The sequence below is a fragment of the Chelon labrosus genome (assembly GCF_963514085.1).
Source record: "Chelon labrosus genome assembly, contig: SCAFFOLD_41, whole genome shotgun sequence".
NCBI classification, from domain to species: domain Eukaryota; kingdom Metazoa; phylum Chordata; class Actinopteri; order Mugiliformes; family Mugilidae; genus Chelon; species Chelon labrosus.
Genome location: NW_028181531.1, coordinates 139705 through 157972, shown reverse-complemented (window position 1 = coordinate 157972; position 18268 = coordinate 139705). Strand labels below are relative to the sequence as shown.

Below are 18268 nucleotides of genomic sequence, written 5' to 3'. Positions count from 1 at the left end.
AAGTGGTGTTTCTTGTCACCTCCTCAGTATATGAATGAAAACATATTAGTGTGAGATTGTGTTTCTCCTGGTCCCACTGTGCTACATATCTGCTGACAAGACACCACAACATGTTATAAGACAGAATTCAAAAGGAATAAATGAACAGAAGGTTTACTAGTATATGAAGAATGTGTCTAAAAATATATACAAGATATTTAATGTCTGTATAAAATATAGAAAGTCTATGAACTGGAAGATAGTATAAAATATATACGTTGATCATGATGGACCTGAGTTTGTTGAAAGTCTCAGTGTCAGTGAACGCATCATGTGTGTCTTCCATGGCTCCATCTAGTGGACGGATGGTAGAAGTACAGCAGCTGATGAATAAGAGCCAATCAGTGGAGGATCAGCTGATCTGTTTACAACATAAATGATTAGTGTTTCAGCAGCATGGACCAGAGAGAGGACAGACTGGAGGGACCTGGACCTGGACCTGGACCTAGACCTGGACCTGGATCTGAATCTGAATCTGGATCTGGATCTGGATCTGGATCCAGCGGTGTGTCCATTAAGAGCGACCAGTCAATGGACAGTATTGAACGTTTTGAAAAAGAACATGATTCTCTTTCAAAGAGGTAAAGTGTCAGTAAATCTGTCTTACATAAGGAGCTGATGGTCTTACTTTCATCTCTCTTCCTCTTTGGGTTAAAGCTGGTTCATCACTCTTGCGTCACTGAGTTTATACAATGCGTTTGTTTCATCCTTTTACTTCTGACGTCTCTGCTTTGAATTTATTATCATCAGTTTTTATCCAACATGCACATTTATCTGTGGTGGTTTAGTTTCAGGATCCAGCAGCAGAGACCAGACAATCCTGAACCTGGATCTGGCCCGAGATCTGGACCGAGACCTAGACCTGGACCTAAACCTGAACTTAGACGTAAACCTGGACCTAGATCTGGATCAGGATCTGCAGCCAGCTGTGTGTCCTTGAAGAGCGACCGGTCCAAGGGAATTACTGAAGAGTTTAAAGGAGGACGTGGTTCTGGTCCAAAAAGGTAAAGTGTCAGTAAATCTGTCTGACTTGAGGAGCTGAGGATAAATAAACGTTGACTTGCTCATGTCTGTTTCATCTCTGCTGCTTAGATGTTGTGGATGTTTCCTCAGAAGATAAACAGATGTTGATCTAAAACAACACAGACACACTGGAAGAAGAAGATAGACAACATATAGATATACAGTAGAACAATCACTAACTTTATACAAGTCACATGGTTTGAGTAACTTGCTGAATTCTTGCTTCTTTTACAAAGTTCTTCTAAAATGGCCGACACAGTAAGTGTCAGGCCTTAGAGGAGGAGACAGATAAGAGACTGATCTTTGAAGCAGAGTAGTGTCTTCAGTCTTTAATCAGCTGTTCAGTCTGTTTCCATGGAGACAAGTCTTCATTCTGTTTGACTGTGGACCAGAGAGAGAGAGAAGATGAGATCTGTCTGAGGAGAGGAGGAGCTAAACTAATGCTAAGCTAACCAGAGTTCATACAGACACAGTCTGCACATTAGTATGAAACATTGAGGTAGAGAGTCAGCAGCTCCACGTCTGAGGCCTCGGCCTGCAGGTCTTCTTCATGGTAGAGACTCAGATGAAACTCATCAGCTGTAACACTGCAGAGGAAGTGGAGCTGGAGAATAAAAACTCCTGGTTCATCTACGTTCTAGTCTTCATGGACACTCGTGACCTTTGGTTTATTCCTGGAAGAGTGAACATTGTTATGTCCAGAAACTAAACTGAGACAAAGACGTCTGGACTAGAAGACGTTTCCTCCAACTGTTCAGCTCTAAATGACTGGTGGGGAGTTTAGTTTTTTATCACCTGAAGGTCACATGACTAGAGTCGGTTAATGACCTGATACTCACCTGGACCTGGACCTGGACCTGGAGGAACCTGTTCTGATGAACCTGGTGGTTCTCTGATGATCCATTAATGTCCAGAGTCTCCTCAGATGTTCAGAACATGTGGACATTGTTGTCCCTTGTCCTTCAGGTGCAGGTGGACAGCTGAGTCCTGACCTGAAGACCTTGTTTGAGTCGTAGAGAAGATAAACTCAGGATGAGTTGGGGGGAAGGACATTCAGGCTATTTTGTGTAGAAACTTTGTTTCTAAGTGTCCAAAGTTAAAATAGTGAAATATGTTTGAGGAGACAAAGAAACAGCTGATGGCTCTGAGGTGAAGGACATGTGCCTCGCTAGGATTATCATCTCTAACATGATCAGTCAGAGAGTCTGAGGTTTCTTAATGTTTCTGTCTGCTTTGTTTTCTGTGTGGCTGATAATGACCTGTCAGTCACTCACTGTGGACTGGTGGACGTTTTACAGTCTTCAGTCTCTGGCTCTGGGTTCCTTCTCCAGCTGATTCATCAGGGGGGCAAAGCTTTATGAAACAGCTGCAGACTGAGCTGTTGATGGTCAGTGGGATCAGCAGGACTAGTAAACCTTTACCACTACAGAGACTCATCTGATTCACTCTTCACATCCACATATCACTCCAGGGACATTTACCTTGTGTTTGTCTCTGTGTGGACAGACATGATGAGAGCTAATTGTTGATGATTGGTCCACAGAGTCCACCAGCAGAGCTCAGAGGTTCTCAGTGGTCAGTCTGCCCAGCAGCATCAGACACAGTTGGACTCCATCTTTCTGGTCTGTACATGTACAACAACTACTTTCCATCATCTCCATGCTGCACTTTGTAGACCAGTGGATTGTCAGTGTGTCCAACATGGATCTGATGCTTGTCTCCATGATTTCAGTCGGCTTGTGTCATTCATATGGTATTCTGTTCCAGCTGCTGGAGGACAACATCATCACTTTTGTGAAGAAGGAGCTGAAGAAGATCCAGAAGGTTCTGAGTCCAGATTACCCAGAATGCTCAGAGAGTCAGAGGGAGGATGAGGAGGTGTTGGAGGGTGAGGATGAAGAGCAGAGGAGGAGCAGCAGAGATTTATTTGTGAAGATCACAATGAACTTCCTGAGGAGAATGAAGCAGGAGGAGCTGGCTGACTGTCTGCAGAGCAGTAAGAGGATTTCTCTAAACATTGAAGCTGCTGGAGAAATGGGACATTTACTAATGTCTCCAGAGATGAACCAAGATATATTCACACACTCATTCTTTAGAGCAATGACATGTTGGAATATTTACTAGAGAGTTTATTCATTCATCTTGTTTGTTCATTCAGGACTTGAAGCTGCAGTTTGTGGACGTAAAGTTAAATCTACTCTGAAGGAGAAGTTTCAGTGTGTGTTTGAGGGGATTGCTAAAGCAGGAAACTCAACCCTTCTGAATGAGATCTACACAGAGCTCTACATCACAGAGGGAGGGACTGCAGAGGTCAATTATGAACATGAGGTCAGACAGATTGAAACAGCATCCAGGAAACCACATGGACCAGAAACAACCATCCGACAAGAAGACCTCTTTAAAGCCTCACCTGGAAGACATGGACCAATCAGAAGAGTGATGACAAAGGGAGTGGCTGGCATTGGGAAAATACTCTTAACACAGAAGTTCACTCTGGACTGGGCTGAAGACAAAGCCAACCAGGACATCCTCTTCATATTTCCATTGACTTTCAGAGAGCTGAATGTGTTGAAAGAGAGAAAGTTCAGCTTGGTGGAACTTGTTCATCACTTCTTTCCTGAAACCAAAGAAGCAGGAATCTGCAGCTTTGAAGAATTCCAGGTTGTGTTCATCTTTGACGGTCTGGATGAGTGTCGACTTCCTCTGGACTTCCACAACACTGAGATCCTGACTGATGTTAAAGAGTCCACCTCAGTGGATGTGCTGCTGACAAACCTCATCAGGGGGAAACTGCTTCTCTCTGCTCGCCTCTGGATAACCACACGACCTGTAGCAGCCAATCAGATCCCTCCTGAGTGTGTTGACATGGTGACAGAGGTCAGAGGGTTCACTGACCCCCAGAAGGAGGAGTACTTCAGGAAGAGATTCAGAGATGAGGAGCAGGCCAGCAGGATCATCTCCCACATCAAGATATCACGAAGCCTCCACATCATGTGTCACATCCCAGTCTTCTGCTGGATCACTGCTACAGTTCTGGAGGATGTGTTGGAAACCAGAGAGGGAGGAGAGCTGCCCAAGACCCTGACTGAGATGTACATCCACTTCCTGGTGGTTCAGACCAAAGTGAAGAAGGTCAAGTACGATGGAGGAGCTGAGACAGATCCACACTGGAGTCTAGAGAGCAGGAAGATGATTGAGTCTCTGGGAAAACTGGCTTTTGATCAGCTGCTGAAAGGAAACCTGATCTTCTACGAATCAGACCTGACAGAGTGTGGCATCGATATCAGAGCAGCCTCAGTGTACTCAGGAGTGTTGACACAGATCTTTAAAGAGGAGAGAGGACTGTACCAGGACAAGGTGTTCTGCTTCGTCCATCTGAGCGTTCAGGAGTTTCTGACTGCAGTCTACATGATCCACTGTTACACCAACAGGAAGACAAAGGTGCTGAAGGACTTCCTAGGAAGACACTACAAGAACTCACCTCTGGATGAATTTCTGAACAGAATCATGATTAAATCCCTGGAGAGTGAAAATGGTCACCTGGACCTATTAGTTCGCTTCCTTCATGGCCTCTCTCTGGAGTCCAACCAGAGACTCTTAGGAGGTCTGCTGGGTCAGACAGAGAACAGTCCAGTAATCATCCAGAGAACCATCAACAACCTGAAGGAGATGAACACTGGTAAAATTTCTCCTGACAGATGCATCAACATCTTCCACTGTCTGATGGAGATGAATGACCTCTCAGTTTATCAGGAGATCCAAGAGTTCCTGGAGTCAGAGAACAGATCAAAGAAGGAACTCTCTGAGATCCACTGCTCAGCTCTGGCCTACATGCTGCAGATGTCAGAGGAGGTTCTGGATGAGTTGGACCTGAATCAGTACAACACATATAAGAAGGGACGACGGAGACTGATCCCAGCTGTGAGGAACTGCAGAAAGGCTGGGTGAGTCCTGATGTGATCATTAACTGAATCAATCAGTGGAGATTAGTAGTTTAGTTCTTCACCCTTCTTCAAACAGTGTTCCACTTGTTCACTGCAAACATCACAGTCAGTTGTATTTAGTCCCAGATGTTCTCCAGCTGTTTAAAGCTGTTCTTCTCGTTATTGACTCTTTTCTTTCTATTTCTCTGTCTTATTGTTCTCTCCATCAGTAAGTTAGTTTAGCTGAAGCAGCCTCTGAGGCCTCCCATTACAATGATGAGAGGATATTGAAGGCTGTTTCTAGAGTACAGAATAATCCTGAAGTCAGTGAAGTGGCTCCACATCAACATCTATCTAAAGCTTGTTAAGATCAACATGAGCCACCGTAAACTACTGATCATCCCACACAGAGACTGACCCATCAATGGAGCATTTTATTGACTGAGTTCAACGTTTCATTTTAAGTAGAGAAGTTGAGTCACATGGTCTTGTTTTTACGTCTTTCTTTCTATTTGTTTCCCATCTTGTTGCTGTAGAGAAGAGTTGAAGAAGGAAATGCTTAGAGGTCTGAATATATAAGAGCAGAACGGTAGAAGTCTGACTTGTTAAAGAGATCTGAAACACACAAAGGTCAGAGTTTAGTTTGACAGATAAAACCATGAGAACATATTTGTGATGACTTGATGGTGAAAAGAATTCAACCTGATTGTTTGTTCATTGTGTTTGTGCTGAACAACTAAAGTTGAGCCAGTCCTGTGTCCTCCACATAGAAATATTTCACCATGTTCATACTGAATGATGTCCAGGTCTGAGGTTGTCAAGTGATGGGTTTCATTTGTGTTGGACTAAAGACTAAATGTTCCACTTGTGGACTGAAGCTGACGGCAGCAAGTCGACAGCAGAGATCATCTTTCCAACTGGAACTGTTCACTGAGCTGAACTCAGTCAAAAGATCCAGAGTCCATTAAACAGTGAAGACAGTCCAGATGTTTGTCTCATCCAGATGTCCTCATGATGGGATCAGATCCACTGACAGACTGTGGACAGTCTGGAAGCCTCACTGTAACTCAGTGTTGTCTCCATTCATCTGCACATTCAACTAAACAAAGGTCTGAGAGAGATGATGAGAATGATTGTTTCCTGCCAAACACAGTCAGAGAAGATGAGCTGAACCACTGATGTGGAGACAAAATGTCCAGCAGGATGTGTCCAATTGTCCACTCATCAAACCCATCACAGTCATAGAAATGTCTTCTTCCATTATGACAGATTTTATTTATTTGTCTCATGACAGACTTTATAACTGTGGACTGTCAGAGAGTCACTGTGAAGTCATTGCCTCAGCTCTGAAGTCCAACCCCTCCCATCTGAAACATCTGGACCTGAGTAGAAACTACAACCTGAAGGATTCAGGAGTGAAGCATCTGTCTGCTGGACTGGAGAGTCCAAACTGTAAACTGGAGACTCTGAGGTCAGTTTTCATTTATTTTCTTCTCAGGCTTCTGAAGAATGGAGATCCAGTTTCGATGAGTTCTCTTGTCAGGACTGTCAGATAGAAAAGGAGGCTCAAAGAGTTTAAATGAAGGAGCATCATGTTCCTGAACATCAGCAGGTATCTCCTCAGTCATTGGACGTGGACAGGTACGAGCTATTGTTGCTCGGGCAACAGCTCGTTTGCTGTTAGTAGCTGAGCTGCCCCTCTGGAGAGAGTGCCTTTTTTTGTTTTTGCTGTTGTGTCTACATCAATACAATGAGCCCATAACTGGTAAAGTCTCGTCTCGTCTCGTCTCATCTCTTCTTCTTCCGCTTATCCATCAAGCTGCTGACCCAGAGCTCTCTACACTGCTCCCCCGTCCCTCCTCTTTCATGCACAGAGGAGGAGCAACAACGTCTGCAGAGTGTTTAATTTCGTTTTGTTTTTTTGGCTTTGCTCTCTCTTCACCACGACAGACCGGTTTAGCATCCGTATCACTGCAGATGCCGCTCCGATCCTCCTGTCGATCTCCTGCTCCCTCCTACTGTCACTCGTGAACAAGACCCTGAGATACTTGAACTCCTCCACTTGAGGCAGGACCTCCTCCCCGACCCGGAGTGAGCAATCCACCCTTTTCCAACTGAGGACCATGGCCTCAGACTTGGAGGTGCTGATCTTCATCCCAGCCGCTTCACACTCGGCTGCGAACCGCCCCAGCAAGAACTGGAGGTCGTTGTTCGATGAAGCTAAGAGGACCACGTCATCCGCAAAAAGCAGAGATGAGATCCTCTGATCACCAAACTCGACAGCCTCCCCCACCCGACTGCACCTCGGAAATGTGTCCATAAAGGTTCAGGTTCAGGTTACTTTATTGGTACCCATAGGTAAACTAGGTTTACAGTCTAAAAGGCAGGACATCCACCACCACATGACATACACCACACAAACCATGAAACATACAGTATAGAACAAATAAAACAAACTGTAGATCATGGTTAACAACATGTTACATAAAACATATAGACAGACAGTACAAACATAGATAAAAACATGACATAAAACACATGTTAAAAACATACAATAGATGCTAGTGCATGACCAAAGTGCTTGTGCGTTATGTGCAAGTAATCTACAGTTTGTTCAACAGAGTGATCGCAGCTGGGACAAAACTGTTTTTAAATCTTGTAGTCCTACATCTAGGGACTATTAGCCTCCGTCCAGAAGGAAGATACTGGAATTCCCTATTCAATGGGTGTAGGCTATCTTCTAAGATGGCCAAAGCTATCCTCTGTAGTTGTTTAGCATACAGGGATGTGGGGTGCAGCTGGGACTCACCAATCAGTTTGCTTGACCATCTTACAATTTGATTTAAACTATTCTTGTGTTTAATTGAAGCAGACCCAAACCACGACACTAAGGAAAAAGATATAATGGATTCAATAAAAGCATGGTAAAATAATGTCATCATGGTCTTGTCTATATGAAAGTGGTACAGTTTTCTCAGGCAGTGCAGGCGCTGTTGTCCTTTTTTACAGACAGCTTCACAGTTTTTCTGGAAGTTTAATTTAGAGTCAATAATTGTCCCTAGATATCTGTATGATTCTACTTGATCCACTAGTTGACCCTTTATAGTTGTGGCCTCATATCTTGGAGTTTTACCAAAATCAATGTACATATCCTTTGTTTTGGATATGTTCAATTGAAGGTGTGACTCCTCACACCATTGTACAAAATCTTCAATTATTGGTCCATGGCCTCTGTCATCTTTATTGAGCAGACTGACGATGACGGAGTCGTCCGCATACTTAATAATGGTCCTATCTACATATTTGCTCTGACACATGTTCGTGTATAGGATGAACAGAAGGGGTGAAAGTACACATCCCTGCGGTGAGCCTGTAGAGGAGCAAAGCCGACCAGACACAACTCCGTTCACCCTTACTCTCTGAGTCCTGTTTGTTAAAAAATCCAGAATCCAACCAACAAGATTATAACTAAAGTCAAATTGTTCAACAAGACGGTTGGGCAAGATATGAGGTTGGATTGTATTAAAAGCGGATGAGAAATCAATAAAAAGAATTTGTGCATGGGACCCACTTCCATCAAGATGTTTGAAAAGCAAATGAAGCAGAGTGAGAGTGGCATCTTCTACTCCCCTGCGTGGCCTGTAAGCAAATTGCATGGGATCCAATGCATTTTCAGTGATCCTTAAAATCTCTGATCTTATCAATTTTTCAAAATTCTTCATTAAAATTGACGTAAGAGCGACAGGTCTAAAATCATTAAGAATTTTAGAACTGCTACCTTTTTGGACTGGGACTACTACAGCATCTTTCCAAATTTTTGGTACATGTTGTGTCTGCAATGATTTATTAAAAATGTATTGGAATATCTGACTCAAGTCTCTTGCACATGTTTTTATTACACGCCCACAAATGTTATCTGGCCCATGACTTTTATTGATCTTTGTCCTACTAAAAACATTTTCAACATCCTTACATGTGATGTGGAAGTGCTGATTGTCCTTGAATTTGTTTTGTATTGTAAGATTATGAACAGAACCGGTGACAAAGGGCAGCTCTGGCGGAGTCCAAGCCTCCAGAGCCTTGAGATACCCAGGGCGGATCTCATCTGCTCCCAGAGCTCCGCCGCCGAGGAGTTGTTTCACTACCTCGGCGACTTCTGCCCCAGAGATTGGACGATCCAACCCCAGGCCCTCCGACTCTGTTTCCTTTATGGAATACGTGTTGGTGGGATTGAGGAGCTCCTCAAAGTATTCCTTCCACCGCCCGACGCCCTGTAGGCCTCCTTCTTCAGCCTGACGGCTCCCCTCACCTCCAGTGTCCACCAGCAACTTTGAGGATTACCGCCACGACCAGCACCAGCAACCTTGCGGCCGCAACTCGCAACAGCCGCCTCCACAATGGCGGAGCGGAACATGGCCCATTCGTACTCAATGTCCCCCACCACCACCGGGACGCAGATGAAGCTCTGCCGGAGGTGGGAGTTGAAGACCGTCTTGACAGGTTCTTCTGCCAGGCGTTCCCAGCAGACCCTCACTACTCATTTGGGTCTACCAGGTCGGTTCGGCGTCTTCCCCCGCCATCTGATCCAACTCACCACCAGGTGGTGATCAGTTGACAGCTCTGCTCCTCTCTTTACCAGAGTGTCCAGAACATACGATATGATATGACTACAGAATCACCGACTTACGACCCAGGCTATCATGGTGCCAAGAGCACAGATGAACAACATTATGTTCGAACATGGTGTTAGTTATTGACAAACTGCGACTCGCAGAAGTCCAATAACTGAACACCACTCGGGTTCAGATTGGGCAGGCCGTTCCTCCCAATCATGCTCCTCCAGGTCACGCTGTCATTGCCCACATGAGCGCTGATGTCTCCCAGCAGAACAATGGAGTCCTCAGTCAGGACGCTGTCCAGTGTCCGTCCCAGGGACTCCAAAAAGGGCTGGTACTCTGAACTGCTGTTCGGCACATATGCACAGACAACAGTCAGGACCCGTTCCCCGACCCGAAGGCGCAGGGAAGCAACCCTTTCGTCCACCCGGGAGAGCCCCAACATACAGGCAGAAAGTGCAGGAGCAAGCAAAAAGCCCACCCCGGCCTTCATCCTCTCACCCGGAGCAACTCCAGCAAAGAAGAGAGTCCAACCCCTCTCAAGGACTTGGGTTCCAGACCCGACGCTATGTGTCGAGGTGAGGCCGACTATATCTAGTCGATAGCACTCAACCTCTTCCACAAGCTCCGGCTCCTTCCCCGCCAGAGAGGTGACATTCCATGTCCCAAAAGCCATCAATCATCAATGATCATCAATCATTTCATCTTTTATTCTTTATTCAGATTGTGGAACTGCAGTTTGTCAGAGATCAGCTGTGATTCTCTGGGACCTGCTCTGAAGTCCAACCCCTCCCATCTGAAACATCTGGACCTGAGTAACAACAACCTGAAGGATTCAGGAGTGAAGCAGCTGTGTGGTTTTCTGGAGAGTCCAGACTGTAGACTGGAGACTCTGATGTGAGTTCACTGTCTGTTACTGTTGTAGATCTGATATGTTTAATCACCAACTGAATCTAATTTATTTTAAATAAAACTTTATTGTTCCTCAAAGTGAAGATGTAAATGTAAATGTACTTTATTTATATAGCACCTTACAACGACTCACAGGTGAACCAAAGTGCTTTACAAAAGATCAAACAACGATTAAAAAACACACCAGAAAACAAGTGCATTAGTAAAAGAAAGCTAAAAAAATAAATAAAAACAATAAATGAGAGGATAAAAAGTAATATAAAATAGAATAAAAATAAATAAATATAAAAGTGTCACCCCACTACCGGGTACTAAAAGCCATTTTAAATAGATACGTTTTAAGTTTTGATTTAAAAAGGCCCAGGTCAGTAATGAGACACATGTCACTGGGGAGCTTATTCCAGAGCCTATAGGTGCAACAATTGAAAAGGCTCGGTCACCCCAGTGTTTAAGGTTTGACCTGGGCACTTCCAGCAAGAGTTGGTTTGACGACCTCAAAGCCCTACCACACTCACAGTCAACATGTCAGACAAATAAGATGGGGTGAGGCCGTTAAGAGCTTTAAAAACAAACATTAAAAGTTTAAAATCAATTCTAAAATGGACAATGGAGGGAATAGAGGACAGGAATGATGTGCTCTCTTCTCTTAGTGCTAGTTAAAAGACGGGCAGCTGCATTTTGCACAAGTTGAAGGTGGCCAACAGAGGACTGGGAGACACCAGTATACAGGACATTGCAGTAGTCCAGTCTGGAACTTATTAGAGCGTGAATAGCTTGTTGGAGGCAGTGTTGTTTTCGTCGACGACGACGAAATTATTTCGTTGACGCCCCTTTTTTTCATGACGATAACGAGACGATGACGAGCTAAACATGGCTCTTTGATGACGAAAACATGACTAGACGTTTGTAAGCTTTCGTTGACGAGACGAGACTGGACGAAAATGTTAGTGGGTGTTTTCGTCAACAATGACGATGACGAAATTATTATGTTGACACCCCTTTTGTTCATGACAGTATGTTGTGGGTGGTCTGTCAGACGTTCAAAATGCATGACATTTCTGCCTGTTGTCTGTCAAAAGCTAAAAAGTATCAGCAATGGTGATGCATCCTATCCTTGTTTGGTCACGCCCACCACATGGCATCACACCAGCATCTGTGCACATTCTGCACAAACACGCCTGCCGTCACAGTCACACTAAATGATGGACCTGAGTGGCAGCGGCAAGGGCCTTGGTGGTCAGAAACGACGAGATGATCTATGGCAGGGGTGCTCATTACGTCGATCGCGATCGACCGGAAGATCGCGAAGGTAGTGAGGGTAGATCGCGTGCCACTGAAAACTTTTTTTAGATGTTAGTCTAAAACATTTATCTGTTGCAACTCCAAAACAAACAGCAAGACAAACGTTCATCTTTATTTATTTTTACTTTATATTTGCAACATGCCCTCAGTTTAGCGGCACACATCCACAGCCACACACAACTTCAACAACAACTCAAGACTACTTGAAGAGACAGCGCTATTTTTTGTAAAGGTGCAGTGCACCAGTTTTTCTTGATAAAAATAAAAAACAAAGATGGATAGAGTTTTTAACACTGTAGCACCAATTAATATGACTATATATACACTGTTACCATTTTATCTGTGTGTAATGCATAATCCTTATAGTAGATCAGAAAGTATTTGCTGTTGGGTGGAAAACTTGTCTGTCTAAAACCATTCCGTTGTTATTGTAATTATTGGTGAAAATACTTTCTTTTTTTCTTTTAACTAAAATTGACTAAAACTAGACTAAAACCTTTTCGAGTTTTCGTCGACTAAAACTAGACTAAAACCTTTTTGAGTTTTCGTCGTCTAAAACTAGACTAAAACCATCACATATAGAAATGACAAAAATGTGACTAAAACTAATAAGCATTTTCGTCCAAAAGACTAAGACTAAGACTAAATCTAAAATGGCCGCCAAAAACAACACTGGTTGGAGGTTGTGACGGTTTAAAAAAGTTTTCACTTTAGCCAGAAGACGCAGCTAAAAAAAAGCTTGACTTCACAACATTGTCAATTTGTTTGTCAAATTTCATAGAAGTGTCAAAAATCACTCCTACATTTCTTACAGTTTGACTGGGAGTTGAAGGCCAGGTGCCAAATCCATTTGACACAGACTCTCCAAACACAATATATTCTGTTTTATCTTGGTTTAAGTGGAAAACATTTTGGGCAAACCACTGCTTAATGTCTGCAATGCAGTCGACTAAAGTGCTGCATGCATTACCAGGCTTCAGTGGCAGATAGATTTGCAGATCATCTGCGCAACAGTGAAAAGATAAGTTGTGCCTGGCTATAATTAACCCAAGTTGTAGCATGTATAATGAAAACAGAATAGGGCCAAGAATGGAACCTTGACAAATACAAACTCATTTAAATAACTGTATAATGTTGAGCTTCATTCCTGGTCAACACACACATTAATGAGAACACATTTAAAACCTCCACACATCTGATTGATCATCAGTCATTTCATCATTTATTCTTCTTTCAGATTGTGGAGCTGCAGTTTGTCAGAGATCAGCTGTTATTCTCTGGTCTCAGCTCTGAAGTCCAACCCCTCCCATCTGAAACATCTGGACCTGAGCTTCAACAACCTGAAGGATTCAGATGTGATGCAGCTTCTTGATCTTGTGAAGAGTGCAGACTATAAACTGGAGACTCTGATGTGAGTAGAGGGTTCCAAGTCAGTCCATGCTGCTTTCATCAGTATTGTCCTAAACACAGTTCGTATCAAAGTTTCTTGTAAACCTGCAGCTTCTCAGTGAAGCTGTGGGAGGAGAATGGAGACAGGCTTCAGGATTGGACAGAAAGACAGAGAGAGAGACAACAGTCAGCCAATCAGATGAGCCAGAAGCTCGTTGTGATCATGTGTTTGAGTTGATGTGAAGACGACTGTTGTTGTTATACAGCCTTCCAAGATGTATAGAGACAGTGGTGGTCATTCATCAAATCTGATGACCAACTGATCACAGCTCTGAGATCAGTCTGACTGAAGCCTGCACATCACAGAACCAGCATTACATTTAATAACCATGAGCAGAGTCATCACATGTGTCATTAGTTTGATCAGATCTCTTCAATGACAGCCTCCATGTTTATTAGTCAGCTGATCTTTGTTTAAATGGAGCAGCAGTAAACCCATCACTAAAGTGTTGGTGCAGTAATGAAGCGTTCAGGACTCTCAGCAGTTTATTAGTGAAATCTGCAGAAGAAACAGACTTGATGCTAAAAGTCTCTGCAGGTCTGTGTGTGTTCACTCCAACATGTTAACATGAAGCTGAAAGGAAGCTGGCTGAGCTCCACAGCTGCTCCATTGCTACTCTGAACAGGACTGAAGTCCCTGCTGCTCTTTCTACTGGATGTGATGATGAAGGGAGACTCTGGAAACTCTCCTTTACCTCCTCTCTTCTTTCTCCTCCTCTCTACAGGTGGGAGTCATAGTGGTAAACAGGACGGTGTGTGTTGTGAGAGGATGAGCTGTGTCCTGATGATCCAGAGGTTGAAGCAGACTCTGACTGGACCATGTTACTGGGAGGTGGAGAGGAGAGCTTCATCCACATGGTCTCCATTTAAGTCCATCAACAGAGCTGCACTTCAACTCTTCACAGAGCTCCAACAAATCAAGTCCAGTCCCTCATGAATGATTCAGACACATGTCTAAGTTTCTGTTCAAGGTATCTTCCTGTTAAAAGGGAGAGGATATCTCTTTTCTGTCTCTACCCGGCTGGCCTTAGGCAGATGGGTTCCTCCATATGACCTGAGTTCTGTTCAAGGTTTCTTCCTGTTAAAGGGAGTTTTTCCTGCCACCGTCTCCTTCAGGCTGCTCTGGAGGTTTCAGGCCGGGTTTTGTAAAACATCTTGAGACAATTTGTATTGTTATAGACGCTTTATGTATAAAACTGAATTGAATAATCTGGCCCGCAGCATGAATCTGCAAAGTACATAGAAGACTACTGGTATTTAGGAAGGTTCATTAAGTATCTGGAATGTCCTATGTTCAACATGGTTCCTGAATGCACCATTTTCTTGTGGTATGGACAGGTGTCAATCTGTTTGATTAGCCAATCAGTGATGTTCAAGTTAACCTACCTGGTAACCAGGTGGGTGGGACTGAGAGGAAAGAGACGGCGCGAGACACAAAGTCACCTCTAAAACTTAGTTCAATAATCTATATTTATTTAAGTTAGTGTGATTTAGTTCCGTGTCTGCCTGAACGACCTAGTGTATTTGTTTGTTGGAGAGACTGGAAGTTCAGTGGAGCCTTTTCTGTCTGGAATTCTACTTAATTGATGCTAAACCGGGACCACACTGAGGACTGATGCTAGTCAGCTCCTCATGCTAACAGTATGAGAGACTTGTTGTTGGGAAACACTTTCTGCACCAAGCTGCTGAGAACCTACTGGATGCTTCTGAACGTGGACGGAGCCTGAGGACGTGTTTCTACACCACAGTGACGGGACACTGCTGAAGGAGGGTTTACCAAACTATATCTAACAGCACTCTGCATCCCAGGAACTGTGAGTACTGTTAAGACACTGACAACTGGATCCAAATGGGCTCCAACATGCTCCAATGGTTTGGTACCATACACTAATGAACTAAGAATCTATTCAAAATACATTTTCTTCTTTTGATATTAAATTCAACAGTGAACACTCATCAGTTAGTCTATCAGTGTAATAATATGTGTTCATTATCAGCCTGATGATCATTAGAGCTAAAATACTGCAGTCAATGAATATCAGTATTATGGGATGTGGACAGTTGTAGTTAGTGACAGTGACGACTGGAGGGCAGTGATCATCATAGTTTCTCTGTGTTTGGATCATTAAACTGACTTCATGCAGTTCATCGTTTCACCACCAGAGGGAGACACATCTATCAACACAGTTTAAAAACTGGTCTGTAGTTTGAAGTCGGCAATTTCTATAAAAGTTGAAACGGAGACTGATGCAGCGTCGTCTGAAATCGTTCATGTGATTTGAACGCACCATCGACTCCAGAGGGTTAATGTGCAATCTGTGTCTGTCTTCAAAAACAACATTCTATATTAGTTATTAGTTTGAAATGTAAAGGAGGAAATAGAAAACCCTCCTAGTATAGTATGATATAAAAACCGTATATTATAGTAGGTCATCTCCTAGAAGCTCATGGGTTTGACTTTGCTCAGTGTCGGTTCAGATGTTAAAGAAAACAAAGTGATTTAAAGTCTACATCTATGTTTTATTAAATAGAAGAAAAGATGGTTGACAGGTGATGACAGGTGATCACTTCTCATTTTACAGCTTCCTGGACAAAACATTTCTACAGTTTCTACTCGCTCTGACTGAGAAAATGAAACTTGCAGACGTTTTGTCTTTGAATAAACAACCAGTCATCTTTAACATTTTCATTTTTATCTTTAATAATTAATCTATACATCAAACACACTTCACTCAAAGCTGGAGACGACGCCACAAACTGGTAGAAAATGTGCATTTCTTCTTTAAGGTATGTAAATGACAGTTAGATTCTTTGCTGCCACCTAGCGGCCAACTTTAGCGTCAGCCAGGAAGTCAGATGATGAGGAAAACCTGAAGCCTGTAATCAATGCAATTCTTAACACCTGGGCACGTGTGTCCATCACTACTGTTCCTGGAGACTCCTGGCTGGCTTTATCACCACCGGAACTCCGGCACCAGCACTAGGGAGCCAAGCCCAAGACATCGGCACCCTCCACCTCCTGCCTACGTCCCGTGGAGTCGCAGTGCTTCATCCAGGAGGATGGAGGGAAGGCTCTGGTGAGCTTGACTCCACTGAAGCTGAGGGAATCCTTGTCAGTGGTGCACAGGGGCGCTGGGGCTCGTCCATCCCCTCCTCCTCCTCCAGATCTGCCACTGGATAACAGGTCTGACATCCTAAGCCTGCAGGATTTCCCCCCCGTGGGTGCTTTGTCCAGGTTGCCCCCGGGACCTGTCCATCCAGCTGGTCGTGGCTCTCACCAGTCCAGGATCCGGGGTCCTCTGGTCCAGCCCGACCCCTCCCCTCCACCTCGGCCAGGAGCAACCGTGGCCCGGCACCACTAACACGAACGTCAGGCTCCGTCCCACCTCCGCCCCATCTCCAGGCAGCAAGCGGAGCGGCGCATCCCCTCCGTGCTGGTTATCAGGACCTCCATGGTCAGGCACGTGGCGGTGCACGGTGGCCAGACCTTCTGCCTCCCTGGAGCCTGCGTCAGCCAGGTCCTCTGCCCTCCAGCTGAGTGCACAGCACAACTCGACCTCCACGCTGGTCCTGGAGGCCGGCATCAACGACCTCAAAAATCACCAGTCAGAGGTCCTCAAACAGGATTTTCGTCTCCCTGGTGGATCGCCTGCTGGACACGGGGAAGCGGCCAATTATCACTGGTCCGCTTCCCTCACCTCGGTATGGTGACGTCACCACCAGCCGCCTTCGTCAGCTGCACCTGTGGCTAAAGGGATACTGCCTGACCAAAGGGATCCTGTTTGTTGACAGTTTTGCCGCTTTTTTAGACAGGCCTCAACTTTTTAAACGGGACGGCCTCCACCCAAATCAGGAGGGTTCACGGCTTTTATCAGTTAACATCAACCTGACTGTCCAGTCCTGCACCTCAGCCACCTCCTGACTCACTGTTAAAACATGTGCACACAGACCCTCTGCCCCTCACTCACCCCCACCCCAAAAAAGCTGGAGGAACTGCATCCATAACAAGAACCACAATGTCCTCAAATGAAGTTCCTTTTAACAGCTACTCATCATTTGAGCATCATGCCTTTGTTTTTAGCAGCCCTCCTACTCTCTGCATAACGGTCTACAGACACCCCCCCCCCCCCCCCCCCCCAGTACTCCACCTCTTTTATCAGTGCAGTGAACTCTCTGAATTCTTATCAATCATTCACACCACCTACAACACCTCTGACCCAGTATCCAGAGAATTTATAAACCTCTTCAACTGTTTGGATTTTAAACAGCATGTCACACAGCCGACCCACAGCAGGGGGGGGGGGGGGCACACCCTGGACCTGGTCATAACCTATGGCCTGTCCATGGGTGTGTCCGCTGTTGTGGACTTGGCTGTGTCTGACCACTACTGTGTGTTTTTTAACACCACCAGTTTTAACCAGCAGGAGGCCCCGGTGAGAACGCTGAGGAAACGCTGCTGTCCTGTGGGCGGCTCTGGCCCGGGTGGCTCTGCACCTTGGTGTTTGGGTTTTTGTCCTTGTTGTTTTTAGCCTCTGAGACACTTTGTTTTGCTTTTATGTATGAAAAGTGCCATATAAATAAACTTTGATTTGATTTAATACTCTATACATGTTCTCATTCTCGTAGTACTTCCTTGTACATACACACTAGGTTTTAGGGTTGGTGCCATTTTTGTATTTCTTTGTGTTCAGCTCCATTTCTAGATCAGAGAGTCAGGTTTGTGTTGTGTTTCAGTTGTAGCCTCAGTATAGGCCTAGTGTTGTTGTATGTTGTTCTGATTATCTGACACAACCACACCGTCCCACACTCCTCCACCATTGTGTTTTTGTATTAGTAGTGTTGCTTGGTTAATAAAGCATTTTTCTTTTCTTCCCCACACAAACTCTGGCATCATTTCTTCTGATTGTTGTGTTTATGTCTCCTTGCCCTTAAAACATCTAAGGAGTCGTAACAAGACTGAGGCACATATCCTGTTAATAAAGATCAATGTATCTGGTTCAGTAT

The 18268-nt window shown here is 44.4% G+C and overlaps 1 protein-coding gene across 1 annotated transcript; it reads left to right on the top strand.

The window, feature by feature from the left end:
• Positions 1 to 2173: 2173 nt before the first annotated feature.
• Positions 2174 to 16975, top strand: LOC311509972 (NLR family CARD domain-containing protein 3-like; the record flags this gene model as incomplete). Its single annotated transcript, XM_084575433.1, has 8 exons — positions 2174 to 2211; positions 2606 to 2684; positions 2830 to 3058; positions 3221 to 5006; positions 6280 to 6456; positions 10325 to 10498; positions 13053 to 13198; positions 16500 to 16975. The coding sequence occupies 8 exons, from the start codon at positions 2174 to 2176 to the stop codon at positions 16973 to 16975; spliced, it is 3105 nt and encodes a 1034-aa protein (XP_084431559.1).
• Positions 16976 to 18268: the final 1293 nt, after the last annotated feature.